A 14,529-nucleotide genomic window follows, 5' to 3' on the forward strand; every position below is an offset into this window, starting at 1 on the left:
TTCACAGGGGCGAATGAGATCGGTCGCGAATTTTACTGAAACGAGATGTTCAGCATGTGCGATTGCGCCCATCATCGACTTAGCATCCGGTGTCAATGTGGCAATTGCAGACAAAAGTTTGTATTTGAGCTAAATAAGCACTCTATTGTGGTCTGCCATTGCACATCTTCACAAATCGGCTGCTTCCAAACAAATCATAAATGCTCAGCTGCCATTACCGCGTATGACCGTGCTAATATGCAATCGTGGAACCTAATGGAACAGCTGTAGGCCTGTGAACAGATGGTTATCCCGCATCGGACCGGTGCTCGACCCCAACCGCGCCGGGCCGAGGGGGGGGGGGGCTGTCTGAGCACCCTCAACCTAGCTCGGCTCCTTAGTCACGTAGCAACACGCAGTAGGTAAGCGGTGCTTCGAAGAACGTCAGAAATTATGGAGACAATACTTAAGCCGATTTTTATGTCAGGTCAACAGCAAGGGCAGCAGAGGTCAACAGAGGTCAACTTTTGCATAGTTAAACAATTATTCTTTTTTACAAATCGGCGCACAACTCAGTAAAGAATAGAGCTAAAGGCTGCGATAAAGGTGATTTGATAGCTCTTTCAACGTTCTGTCTTTTAACTGCCCTCAGATTTGATCTCACATCAACGGTTTAGTTAAAAAAAATGGCAAAAACTCTTAGATTGATGCGTTTACGGAAATATTTTCTGCTTTAGCTTTTAACACAGCTTTCACGACATTTACTTTACCGGCATCGTGTTTCTCTCATAGGACGCTTCTAAGACACTATAATTCGACCTGAAATAGTGATTTTGAAAATTTGGCCTAAGGTCCTGGTCCTGACTTGACCGAAAGTGGTTACGTATCAGGGGATCCGTGTCCGTAATCTGAACACATGCAAGGTGTTTTCGTAACTCTTACATGTCGACGGATCAAGACATATTGTTAAAAGCTGTTGGAGACCTTTCATGACCTGAGCTGGCCTTGGGAGCATAAAATGCAATTTTCCGATTCATTGTGCCATTTTTACTTGTTACCTGATGTTCGAGAGTGTTAAGTTCGTCTTTTGTCAAAAAGAAGCGACGGTTAATTTTCTCCCATATGACTCATAACGGGGAAGTAACAAAACTGACCTGCCCTTACGTCAAGTCTATCGAAGTTCCGAAGCAAAGGTTTAAAATATACTGGTTCTTTCATTAATCCCTGAAAGCGATCGGTCATGGCGAGCATTATAGCTGTCTGTGATGTAAGGTCACTTGACAGTTGACGTGACCTAGTGACCTGACCATGAGTGGCTTGGGTCTGAAATTTTCACAACATGTGCAGGAGAGATGCTTGAAAAGGTGTTCCAAAGCGCCACATTTTATGAGACATATGCGATAAAACTGCTAGGGTGTTCAAACCGCCACCCCCGGCCCAGCGTAGGTTATTGTAGGGAAGTAGGTAAACATTAGCGGCACAAAACGTAAACAAGTCTTATTGTTGTGATGTCTAAATTTAAGTAGAACGGGCACATCATGCTTACATGTATTGAAACATGCAAAATGTCCACATGACACTATAAAATAGTACGAAACGCTCTAGACATTGCGCTTAGTGATCGCCCATTGTGCCTCATGTTTTGTATAGGTATAAGTGCGATATGTGATAGATCATTCATATCAGCAGTGTCTTGCATCTTGAAACATTGAGCAGAATGCTTTGTAGTGAAGGTGATATGTGTATGACTGTGCCTTGTTTGCATTCCCTAGAAAAGCATGCGTAATAATTGTCATGCACGCGATGTGTCTGCGCTTTACCGTTATTCAATTGTGGAAAGTGAAAGTGAAATATCTCAACTGTTATCTCGTTTTCGCTTCCTTCGCTTTAATAGGAAGGCCATTCAGTATTCATCATCTAATGCAGATACCTACCTATCTGTCAAGATGGTCTTTTTTTAGCAACGGATGTGTATTGTTCAGTCGTCATTCTACCCACGGTGACTATAATTCTACCGAACTGGTATGACTGACGTTTTGGAGGTATGTACATGCCTATTCATCTTTATCTTCTTATTTATTTTGTACTTGCTACATTTCAAATACATTCCAACCATCGAAGATCTCGGCATTTTCAGTTTGTTTAGTATTGGGCGAAGAGACATGGCTGTCTGAAACTAAAGGATCATCCTAAGTTTTAACCCCTATCAGATTGGGAAGCTCGAGGCTCGGCATGATAGGTACGGCTCTGCGCCTTTTAAATGCGTCTTGTGGGTGTGAGCCATGAATGTCTGGCCTCTGGGCCTAAAAGCTGCGAACTCTTTCTTATGTGGAGAATTCGACAAATTTACGAAAGGAGTCTTTCAGTTTCAGTTTCAGTTTCAGTTTCTTGCCGTCTTTCAAAGAAGTCGGAAGAATCAAGAAGCCGTCGAGTTCAAAATATCTCATTCAAAAACTTTTGATGAACCCATTAACTGTGTGCTTGAAGAGTTGAGACAAAGCACATCTTATTCTTGCCATTATCTGTATGTTGTCTCCTAATGTTTATTTTTGTTTCAATTCAAACCATGCCATCCGCAAGTAGCTAAGTGATGCTACAGCACTACGGTGATATATTTATTGCACATCTGAGAAGTTCAGGTAATTCGTAACAACGGGAAGTCCAACAATCATAGCCGTCATAACAAAAACGAGAAAATGTAACAAGTGATTCGGTGGCATTGCAGCGAATGATGTGAACTGCTGACTTCAGCGCGTTTATCAGCCAGTCAGCTGTAGGCGCTATCCAATGACGTCATTATTTGCTGTGGACGGTGCGCCGAACGAAAATCTTCAGATGTTGATATCCTGAGACGGAAGAAACCTGGAAACGCACCATATTTCAAATGTAGAACTTTGACTTTCCAAATGGAACAACACATCATGCTTTTCCAACAATCTTGCTTTGGAGAACGATCTGATAACAGTTCAATCTACCTGTATAGCGCCCCGTGGGTCATTCATTATTTTATTCCCATCATATCAAGCAAGATCGACTATTAAAAGTCCGTCTCTTCGTATGAGGTTCTATGTGCGCTACCCCTCCTTCACCGATGCCTACGCTTGCCGCCAGTAACAGAAGAGTTTTAACTCTCACCGAATTAGGCGCCGCGCGCCTCTCAGTGGTAGCCGTAGCCCTTGTCGTCCTCGGGCTGCGTGACGTAGTAGCCCCAGGGCGCAAACACGTCATAGCCGTAGCCCTTGCTGGGCCCGCGGTACGTCTGTCAACGTTCAGAGGCACGTCAGGGCTGCACCACGCCTAAGAGGTATCCGTTAAAACTGTTTGACGTTAGGTACTTATGTCACATTGCAAGTACAGACCAATATAATATTTATAGTGTAAACAAATAAATGTGTGACTGTTGCCGCCTCATCACGTTATTCCCATACGGTATTGTACATATTTGTAAATAGTCTGTCATGTGGCGGCGCCGTTAGTTATATTCGCGTGCGATGCCCGCGAGATTTAATTTAAATTTCCAGGTCATCGAAAAAGGCTAAAATTGGTGGGTTTTCGATTGCTGTATTACGATGCGTAGTTTTGTGTATACTAATTGATTTAGCTCTGAGCCGTAAGATGCATAAAGCTTTAACGACATGACATGACATGACATGACATGACATGACAAGACATAGAGATGAACTAAGACTTGAATAAATCATTAGCTGAAGTTTCGCATTTCACCAAACGCATCTCACCCAACGAATCGAAAATAATGTCCGTTACAGCGAACAGCGGCTCGGCGGCTACAGTTAAAGCTTTAGCATTTAACTTAACTTAAAGCTGATGGATTAAAGTAAAGGCTTAAAGTTAAGGCTTTGTTCGAAGTCGAAGCTTGCATTTAGTTTAAAGGCTTTGCATTTAAAACTTTTCACAGTTAAGTTTAAGCTGATGCATTCAAGCTAAAGCATTTAGTTAAAGCCAGTGCATTCAAGAAAAAGCTTTAAGATAAAGCTTTGTGCGAAGTTAAAGCCAAACGAGAAGGTAAAGCGTAGAACTATGCAAGAACAATGACATATTTGGATGTAAGCGATATTAAGTTGGCAAGACTGCAATAGCTTGCGAGATGAAGCCTAAGAATGATTGCAAGATGTGAAAAGCTCTTGTATTTCCAAGGAAACGACGGCTTTAGTGGACTTGCGTGACAGATCGACTGCACCAATTGAAAACGTCTGAAGGCGAGTTCTTACGCGCTTCACGGCTGACGTCTCGTCTCGTCCTGGCCTGACGTGAGAGACGATCGCATTCAACGCATCACAGCAGATCAATCGGTCCACTTTGCTGCATTTGATTGGTTAATCGGACGCAACTCGCGAAGTCACAAAATGGACAAGCTTGACAGACTTACCGTGAGTGAGTTGAAAGAGCGACTGAGGAAGAGACACGCAAATATTAAGGGCACGAAGGCCGTTCTAGTTCGACGTTTGCAAGAGCTTATGAGATATGAAAAGGACGATGGTTCTAGCAGGAACCGAGAAGACGCCGATTACAACAACGGACAAGATAACGACTCCATAACTGAGGCGGCGTTGAATGACCAATCCGTGTGTGGCGAGTCAGTTGTCTCTTGTCACACTTCCGCCTCTGCCGCCTCAGTGCGCTCACTGCGAGCTATTGAAGCGACAAAAAGAGCTGCATTGCTGGCACGAGCCTCGTTTCTGCAGGAGAAACGTAAAATCGAATTGGAGGAGCTGAATCTTCGGCTTCGTAAAGAGGAACTAATGATAAGAACCGAGCTTGCAGAATCGGAGGCAAGAGAGAAGATCCTGGCGGAAGCTGATCAGCCAGAGGGTATGGCGGCCACGGCACGACCAGTCACATCCTTCTCCGACCGACAAAACCAGCCGTCCTCTCAGTCTCTGACTTCTGGGAATGCTGAGCCAGAAACAGGGCTCAGGAACCCTACTCAAGAGCGTCGCTGTTCTGATGGACCGTCTGGGAGATCGCGGGAGCCCACCACGCACGAGGCTAGGAGCATAGACGACTCGGAGGCAGCAGGAGCAGCGACAGAGCAGAGGGGTCATACAGAGCCTCAGCAGTCACAGCAGGCAGACTACTCAAGGGTGCTGCTCACTCAGCTTCAGAAGGGCCAGTTGCCTAAGCTGGAGATACCGGTCTTCGACGGCGATGTAACGAAGTATCGCAGTTTTGTTAGAGCTTTCGACTCCAGAGTCGCCAGTAAAACTGATGATCCCGACGAGAGGCTTTATTATCTTCAGACCTATTTGCGCGGGAAGCCTCTTGATATCGTACGTGGATGCGCGCATATGTCAGATGGGTCGGGTTATCTGGAGGCCAGGCGCCTGCTCAACAGGCGATATGGAGACCCTGATTCGGTGTCTTCAGCATTTGTCGACATTCTGACTGATTGGAATTCTATCAAGCCGGGTGATGTGGACAGCCTGGACAAGTTCTCCATCGCGCTCACGTCGTGTCTCAACGTGATGAAAGATATACCTCCAGGGTCGAGAGAGACCGACCATCCAAGAACGATGCGCAAGATAGTGGAAAAGCTTCCCTATCACTGCCAGGACAGCTGGCGCAATAGAGTGATACAAATAAAGGAAGAAGCAAACAGGAAGGTGACATTTGATGACATCGTAGTTTTCGTTGACAGAGAAGTGAGAAAAATCACAGATCCCACCTTCGGGAAGCTGACCAAGCCAGATGGAAGCGGTAAGAAGCCTCACATCGTGTCTGCAACAGGTGTCAATAAGGACGCATCTCCTCGGGTGATGACGTGCCTGTACTGTGCCGAGCAACATTCAACGGATTCCTGTGAGAGGCTGAATCATGAGCCCTATGAAAAGAGAAGAACGTTCATCGTTGAACAAAGACTTTGCTTCGGGTGCCTTCGGCAGCGGCATCAGATCAGTGTGTGCACAAAAAGGCTGTCCTGCAAGATCTGCAAGGGTCGCCATCCGACTCCGCTGCACAACGACAAGCAGGCATCTCCTTCCGAATTTTCTGCTACAAGCAAGCAAAGCAGTGGTAGCAGTGCAGGGCCGGCAGCCGTCGTAAGAAACGGACGATTGGAAATAGACGGCGCAGAAGTGGCGGCTGGTGCTCGCGGAGACTCGCCCACAATGATGGCAGTGATACCCGTGTTAGTTCGATCACCTGACGGCTCACGATCGGTCGTCACTCATGCGTTCCTGGACCTCGGGTCAAGTGCAACATTCTGCACGGATCTTCTGCTTAAAAGGCTGAACGTCAAGGGAAAAGCGACAAGGCTGACGATGATGACTGCTGCTTCTGAAAATCAGTCCGTACAATGTCAAGTAGTCGAGGGCTTATCTATTACAGGCCTTCATTCTTCAACTGCTGTTCAGCTGCCACCCACCTACACACTTGAAAGGATACCAGTTAAACACGAGGACATCGCAACCCCAGCCGACATCGGTAAATGGATGCATCTCGAGGGAATTCCTCTGACACAAGTAGACGCTGAGATCGGCCTCATGATTGGCGGAAACTGTCCCGAGGCTTTGTGTCCACTTGAGGTCAGGAGAGGCGGTGAAGGCGAGCCATTTGCGTTCCGTTCAGAGCTGGGCTGGGCTGTGTATGGACCCCGAGAACTCCGATTCACCAGAGAGCATGGAGCGGCAAGAGTAAACAGAGTCAGTGTACTCAGAGGTGATTCTGATATTCATGAGAAGTTCGTCTCGCTATATAATAAGGAATTCGAAGACAACGGCAGCTCCACCGACGTGGGACTGTCAGTGGAGGACAGAGTGTGGTTGAAAACGGTCGAAGCGGGAACACGCTATATCGATGGACATTACGAGATTCCCTTACCTCTGAAAGAAGACGCGCCATTTCCAGACAATAAGCAACAGGCATTGCTTAGAGCTGAGCACCTGAAAAGGAAAATGAACAAAAACGACAAGTACATGGAAGATTACAAGAAATTTGTTAACCCGGCAGTTGCTGGGGCATTTCGCCACCCACCGTTTGCTGGGGGGGGGGCGTTAAACGCCCCCAGCCGATAACTCGAGAACCAATAGGCGCAGCGAAACGCACGAGGCGGCAAACGAAAGAGCGCGACGAGACGCTTCAGATGAGTACTTTAAAGTTGAATTTTGAGGTCACAGGTCGGGTCAAGGTCAGGTCAAACACCTGAAATCGGGCTTTCAGTAGCATGGACTTCAGGACTTCGCAATGGGCGCCTCTCGCTATAAACTCTGTCAAAACGGTGCACAATCCATCTTATAAGGCCTACGAGAGTGTCAGCTCCATGTAGGGGTCAGTCAAGCATAGGTCAGGGTCAAGGTCAGGTCAACCGGGTAGGCACATATCCCCGAAAATCAAAACTGATATTCGCAGCCTGTGACACATGTTTTTTAGGTAATTTGGGGCGTAGAACACGATGGTGACATTCATTTTATCATTATGTGTACGTGTTTGGCTCAAAAAGTTCAATTTAAGAAATTCATGTATCTTGGTCGTGAAGTAGTCACGAAAAATTGCCAAGATTCAGTTCAAGATTATGGAAAATGCGGAACGATAATCAATAATCGAAGATAGCCATTTGCTTGATCATGGTATTGGCAGTCTAATGGCGTTTACGGCATGTCTGTATGTCTATTCTGTGATTTTATATGATTTTTTGAACATATGCCGTTTTTGGTCGAAAACTCAGAAATCATGACGTCACTAAAACCTCGATATCTCAAAAATTTTCCGACCGATTTTTTGAAACTTTGTCACAATAAACTTCAATCAATTCCCTACAGGTACCCAAAATTTGGCGCGCCTGCGGCGCGCCGTTTTTATGCTATGGCCCGGCGAAAAAAGTGGGGGCGTTTAACGCCCCCCCCCAGCAACTCGCGGGTTAATGACTTGATCGAGAAGAACTATGCCGAGAGAGTCAAAGACAGTCACCTCAAAACCGCTGGGCAAACCTGGTACATTCCACATCATGGAGTGTACCACCCCGTCAAGCCGGACAAGATTCGTGTAGTGTACGACTGTTCCGCAAAGTTTCGAAACGCCTCACTGAACGATCGTCTTATGCAGGGCCCAAACCTCACCAGTTCTCTCCTCGGCGTTCTGATGAGATTCAGAGAACGGCCATTCGCAGTCATGGCCGACATCGAGAAAATGTTTTACCAAGTGCGCGTTCCATCAAGGCAAAGAAGTCTACTACGCTTCCTGTGGTGGCCTGACGGTGACGTAAGAAAGGATCTGCAGGAATATCAGGTCAACGTTCACCTGTTCGGCGCTGTCAGCTCGCCTTCATGCGCAAGTTTTGCGCTGAGAAGATCGGCACAGGATTTCGGTAATGACTTCCATACAGACGTCAGACACAGTATCGAGAGGTCATTCTACGTCGATGACTTTCTGAAGTCATGCTCAACGGCCGAAGAACTGAAGAATGTTACTCAAGGAGTGAGAGAATGTTGTGCTAGGGGAGGTTTCCGATTGACCGGATTCGTGAGTAACAGCCCTGAAACGCTGAGTGGGCTGCCCGAGGTGGATTGTGCCTTCCCTGACAAGGTAGACCTTACTGGAGATAGCCCTATGCCACAGAGGGCTCTTGGCGTACAATGGAATGTGCAAAACGACACGCTCAGTTTTCGTATCGATATCCGAAAGGGTCCAGCAACCAGAAGAGGAATTTTAGGGACCGTCAGCGCAGTGTATGACCCTCTAGGCTTCGGAGCTCCATTCATTCTGCCGGCGAAAATACTACTCCAGGACCTCTGCAGGATGAAGTTGGACTGGGATGAACAAATACCGGCCGTCCATTTGAGAAAATGGAACGAATGGTGTCGGCAGTTGGAACAGTTACACGCATTTTCCGTGCCCAGGAGTTTGACTCCGAACGTTCCAACACATGGACATCAGCTTCATTTGTTCGCCGATGCCAGCGAGTCCGCCTATGGGGCAGTAGCTTATTATGTAACAACTGCAGATGACGGGTCAGTGCATACAGCATTTCTTATGAGTAAGTCGAGAGTAGCTCCACTGAAGACATGCTCAATTCCACGACTAGAACTTGCGGCCGCCACATTAGCGGTTCAACTCAGCACTCAGATCCGTCAAGAATTGGAGCTGCCAATAGAGAAAGTGTTTTTCTGGACCGACAGCATGTCAAACATGAGATACATCAATAACGAGACATCTCGATTTCAAGCATTTGTCGCAAATCGTCTGACAATCATTCATGATGGCTCCACACCGCACCAATGGCTGTATGTGCCGTCGGCGTTGAATGCGGCCGATCTTCTATCGCGTGGTAGCTCAGCACGGGAACTGAACGAGTCCGATTGGATTGGTGGGCCAGCGTTCCTCAAACGTCCGAAGTCAGAGTGGCCGGAACAGCCAGACCTCAGATCCAGCTCGGATGCTGAGCCACTGGAAGTGAAGAAACCCTATGTGAATGTCGTAGCTACAGACGAGGATCACACCATGCGCCTCCTACACAGTGCATCGGATTGGCACAAGCTGAAGACTCGAGTGGCCTGGATACTTCGTTTAAAGGATGTTCTCCGCAACCGTGACGCCAGGAAGAGAGGTCGTGCTGGTCTCGCGCGTACCTATCAGTGTGCGAGATTGACAGCAGAAGAGCTAACGAGAGCAGAAATGGCCATCGTCAAATACGTACAAGAGACATCCTTTCCAGATGAGCTGTCTTGCTCAACAGTGAAAAAGTCCAGCTCTCTGTACAGACTGAATCCAGCGAAAGTAGACGGCGTACTCAGAGTGGGAGGCCGCTTAGGAAATTCACGACTATCACCGTCATCAATCCACCAGATCATTCTGCCGAAGAAAGGCCATGTCACAGATCTTGTCATCCGAGATATGCACGAGCGCAGAGGTCATTCAGGCAGGGAACATGTTCTGGCAGCATTACGTTGCAAGTATTGGATAGTGGATGGCAACTCAGCGGTCCGCAGAGTTCTCTCCAAGTGCGTTCGCTGCAGGAGGCTGCAGGCCCCACCGGTCACGCAGATCATGGCAGACCTGCCAGCAGAGAGAACGACAGCGCACATGGGTGCGTTCAGCCAAGTTGGAACGGACTTCTTTGGTCCATTTTATGTGAAAATGGGTAGAAAACAGCTCAAGAGATATGCTGTTTTATTCAGCTGTCTTTCCAGTAGAGCTGTACACATAGAGCTATGCGAGAGCCTCGACACCAGTTCATTCATCAACGCATTGCGGCGTTTCCAGGCTCGGAGAGGTCAGGCTACGCTTATACGGTCGGACAACGGTACCAACTTTGTGGCGGCCGAGAAAGAATTGCGCGAAGAGTTGAAGAGACTTCAAGAGAAGAAAGTCCACGAATTTCTCCTGAAGGAGGGTATCACGTGGATATTCAACCCACCTGGTGCATCATCACACGGTGGGGTGTGGGAGAGACAAATTCGCTCCATCAGAAAGATTCTGAATGGGCTCCTTCGGGAACAAACGCTGACGGAAGAATCGCTCCGCACGCTGTTGTGCGAGGTCGAGTCAATACTGAATTCGACTCCAATCACCACCGTCTCAGGTGATGCAACAGACTTGCAGCCGCTGACCCCAAATGACCTTCTCCTGCTGAGGGGCGGTCCTACGCCAGACAGCCTGTTCACCGCCAGGGACAGCCGGTCTGCTCGAAGATGGAGACAAATGCAGTATTTGGCCGATATCTTCTGGAAACGATGGATTCGGGAGTATTTGCCGCTATTACAACTGAGACACAAGTGGAACAAGGTGGAACGAAATCTAGCAGTTAATGACGTAGTGCTTGTCATGGATACGAGCACACCACGCTCCAGGTGGCCTCTGGGCCGAATCAAAGAGACTTTCCCGGACCGGAAAGGCTTCGTCCGATCTGCAATGGTACAGACCGAGACGTCAGTTCTGAAGAGGCCGATATCGAAGCTCGTTCTCATCTTGGAGGCAGAATAGTGAGAACACAAAGATATAGCATCTCTGTAAGGTGCTACTCGTCAGAGCACCATGCCGCACCGATCGCGATGGTGACCAGAAATAGTTGAGACAATTGATGGATCGGTGATGAGCCTTGTGTTGGTGCTTGCCATGCTGACGTTCTAACAGTTGAATAGTGCTTGTTTAGCGCGGTAGTATTTAGGACCTGTTATTGAACCAAAGGCTCAAATGTGGCAGGCGCTCATTTGCATGGCGCGTTAGAAAGTTGATGCCACAAAGGTGACGTAAGTGTATGCTGTACAGTGGTCAGCTTTAATGGCATGTGCAGTTGTGTAGTGAGTGTTGAGCCCTGATCGGGTCAAGGTGGGGAGTGTTGCCGCCTCATCACGTTATTCCCATACGGTATTGTACATATTTGTAAATAGTCTGTCATGTGGCGGCGCCGTTAGTTATATTCGCGTGCGATGCCCGCGAGATTTAATTTAAATTTCCAGGTCATCGAAAAAGGCTAAAATTGGTGGGTTTTCGATTGCTGTATTACGATGCGTAGTTTTGTGTATACTAATTGATTTAGCTCTGAGCCGTAAGATGCATAAAGCTTTAACGACATGACATGACATGACATGACATGACATGACAAGACATAGAGATGAACTAAGACTTGAATAAATCATTAGCTGAAGTTTCGCATTTCACCAAACGCATCTCACCCAACGAATCGAAAATAATGTCCGTTACAGCGAACAGCGGCTCGGCGGCTACAGTGACTGTTCATACCGCTACGTTGATGCTACATCGACGAAATTATTTTAGGTGTCTTCTTTTCGCGGAGATTGTCTAACATCTATGCATACCCCGACCTTGGCTTGGGGCACTCAATAACGCACCTGAATTTTGACGCGTCCCTTGAGGGAGGGCTTGCCGTAGCCGGCACGCTCCTCTATGACGGGCTCGTAGCTGGGCCTGTACTCGGGCTCCGGCTCGTACACGGGCCGGTACACGGGCGGCGCGCGCTCGTAGCTCTGCGGCCGCGGGTAGGCTTCGGCCAGCGCCAGCGCCGTCAGGCCCAGCACGGCAACCAACAGCTGCGGGTGACACAGGTCAGCGGGACAGGTCAGCAGCTGCGGGCGACACAGGTCAGCGGGACAGGTCAGCAGCTGGGCAGGTCGGGGGCCATCGACTGAGCAGGGGAGGGGGTCAGCAGCTGGGCAGGTCAGGGGTCGTCAGTTAGGTCAGGGGGTCAGTTGGCTGACCACACTAATCAACGGCTGGTCAGGTCTGAGAAGTTAGTTACTTATACGGGAGCACAGAGGTCAGCGACTATTCTGGGGAGGTTGGAAGATCAGCTTTTGCAGCATGCATATTGCAGTGTGTGTTAACGTGACAGGAGCTGCATCAGCCGTGAAGTCAGGGAATGCCACCAGTCACTATAGGTCAGCTGGGGTCGCAAAGTTTTGAAGGTAGATAAATTATAGGCTAAGGGAGATCTATCGTTAGTTGAAGAAGGTAGTTGAGGAAACCCGGAGAGTTCAACGACTTACGCAAAGTCAAGTTCAGAAGGTTTGCTCGCAAATCAGTTGATGCTTATGTCAGTAATGTTTTTCATTGGGTGGGTTTTCTATTTCCGTTACAAATAATCGAAATCGATTGATTTCTACAAAAAGCATTAGTAGTCGCAAAGCTAGGCATTGCCATGGATGTGTCATCTCATCCATGGCATTACCATGGCTATCTGAAATAGTAATGAATACTTTACATATCTTGGCAATGTGCGAAAATATTTTGCGAGCCGGTTGTGAACATTAGTGGCGACCATACCGTTTTACATATCAATATTTTACACAGGTCTCAGAGTTGTCACAGCTATTCTCACCGTGAAACATATTATCGCGTAGCATTGCCTCCCAAAGAGAATGCACGTTGCGCAGAACTTACAACGGAATATGGAACAGCATTCATTACACACCTATTCATCTGTAACGTGAAATGAGCACACATAATGCATGAGGGCTTTAGAAAGAACGTTACTATCACTTTCAAAAGTTCTTGAATCATTCATAGACCACCCATTAGATACTTTCACTATGAATCGAACAAACCAGTAGCTTATTATCCCTAGATAAAATATTCCGAGCATATTATTTACCCAACTTGTCCGTCCAATGTGTTCTATGGAAAGCTATTTTTTCCAAGACGATTCCATCCTACTCAACTGTCACGTCTTTCTCACCATGTATGATATAATTGTCCCTTTCACAGCATAATTCTCACGGGTGGACACCTGGTGTTTTCACCTCGACCGCGGCGGTTAACACCTGTCTACACTCTGAAAGTACACTTTCCATAGTAAACACATAGAGCCGCTCTGCCCAGGACCGGCCCGGAGCAGCTAAAACCGGTATCACTCACTGCACGGGAAGCCATCTTCTCTCCTGGCTCGTCGGTGTGCGGACGAAATTCACACTCCAGTCGTGTCTGCAGACTCTGCTGTCGGTCACCGGCGGCTCACGTTAGATACTGACGGTCTCTCCACCGTCCCCGCCTTTATAGCACCGGCCGATCGAGTTTCTCTCACGGCGCCGAGCTGGCAAACTCGTGACGTCACGGTTCATGGAGCGAGAGAACTGCAACGGGCTCTGCATCTTTCGGTCTTTGAATTAGCGCATGGAAAAAGGAGTGAACGGACTTTTCTTGGGTCTCTTACGTCTCAAGCAGTTAACCCGAGCCCTACGCTCGGCATAACTTTTCATATATTTCTTACGCCAATTGCGAAAATGTAAGGTCTTGCAACGTCAGGTCACCAGGTCCCGTGAAGACCTAGACTCAAAAAGGCTATAGAACTCGCAAAGCTATGTACACCGGCTGAATGATCGCTTTAAAACCCTCAGCAATTAATAATTTTACTAGTGTGTATATTTGTACTTTATTTCGTTTTTTAATGTGCCCTAGAGTCAGGTCAATTTTGCGACCTCCCAAGACATATGTATAGCTATAAATTAAATTGGACTGAGTCTTTATAACCACCCATTTTCAGCACTCCAAACGTCGGGTGGCAGATAAACATTGAAGAGGCATCGAACAGTTGTACGCGTGACCCCTTATATGTATACCCCCTGATGTCAACTCACATCACAAAATATTTACAGCAGTCGTTCGATAATAACTTTTGATGAGACATACTAGAGCGATGAGAGCCCTCAGACATGTTCACATCAAACTCATCAACGATAGGGATCGGGCAGTACGCAACATGACCTATTCCGTTTAGGTCATGACCTTGACCCTTGATCAAATTTTCAAGTTGACGTTTTTGCCATGTGATGCATCATCTTCCCCAAGCAAGAAGTAATCAGTGCAAGCCTTTATCCTTCACCCAGCTTACGAATGAACATCTAGCACCAAGCTTGACGATTAACCCGCGCCCCGTTGGGGTCTGCCGCGCAACGCGCCCTGCTGGGGGGGGGGGGGGGCAATTTGGCCCCCTTGGATCTCGAGAACCACGCAACCTAGCGACAAGCGGCAAACGGTGTTGGATAGCTCTATCAGGGAACTACCTTGTGACCCAATTTCATTGCCCTAGGTCAAACTGATGACGTCACAGGTCAGATCAAATGTCGGATTTCACCGTTTACA

The 14,529-nt window shown here is 47.6% G+C and overlaps 1 protein-coding gene across 1 annotated transcript; it reads right to left on the minus strand.

Moving 5' to 3' along the window:
* Window positions 1-2,581: 2,581 nt before the first annotated feature.
* LOC122366457 lies at window positions 2,582-13,550 on the minus strand. The gene is made up of 4 exons (XM_043338745.1): window positions 13,306-13,550; window positions 11,784-11,981; window positions 3,115-3,238; window positions 2,582-2,841 (listed from the first exon to the last, which is right to left on the minus strand). Exons 1-3 carry the CDS (start codon window positions 13,318-13,320, stop codon window positions 3,137-3,139), a joined length of 315 nt encoding a protein of 104 aa, XP_043194680.1. The 5' UTR covers window positions 13,321-13,550; the 3' UTR covers window positions 2,582-2,841; window positions 3,115-3,136.
* Window positions 13,551-14,529: the final 979 nt, after the last annotated feature.

This window comes from Amphibalanus amphitrite, unplaced genomic scaffold, assembly GCF_019059575.1.
Source record: "Amphibalanus amphitrite isolate SeventyFive unplaced genomic scaffold, NRLGWU_Aamphi_draft 000807F_arrow, whole genome shotgun sequence".
NCBI lineage: Eukaryota > Metazoa > Arthropoda > Thecostraca > Balanomorpha > Balanidae > Amphibalanus > Amphibalanus amphitrite.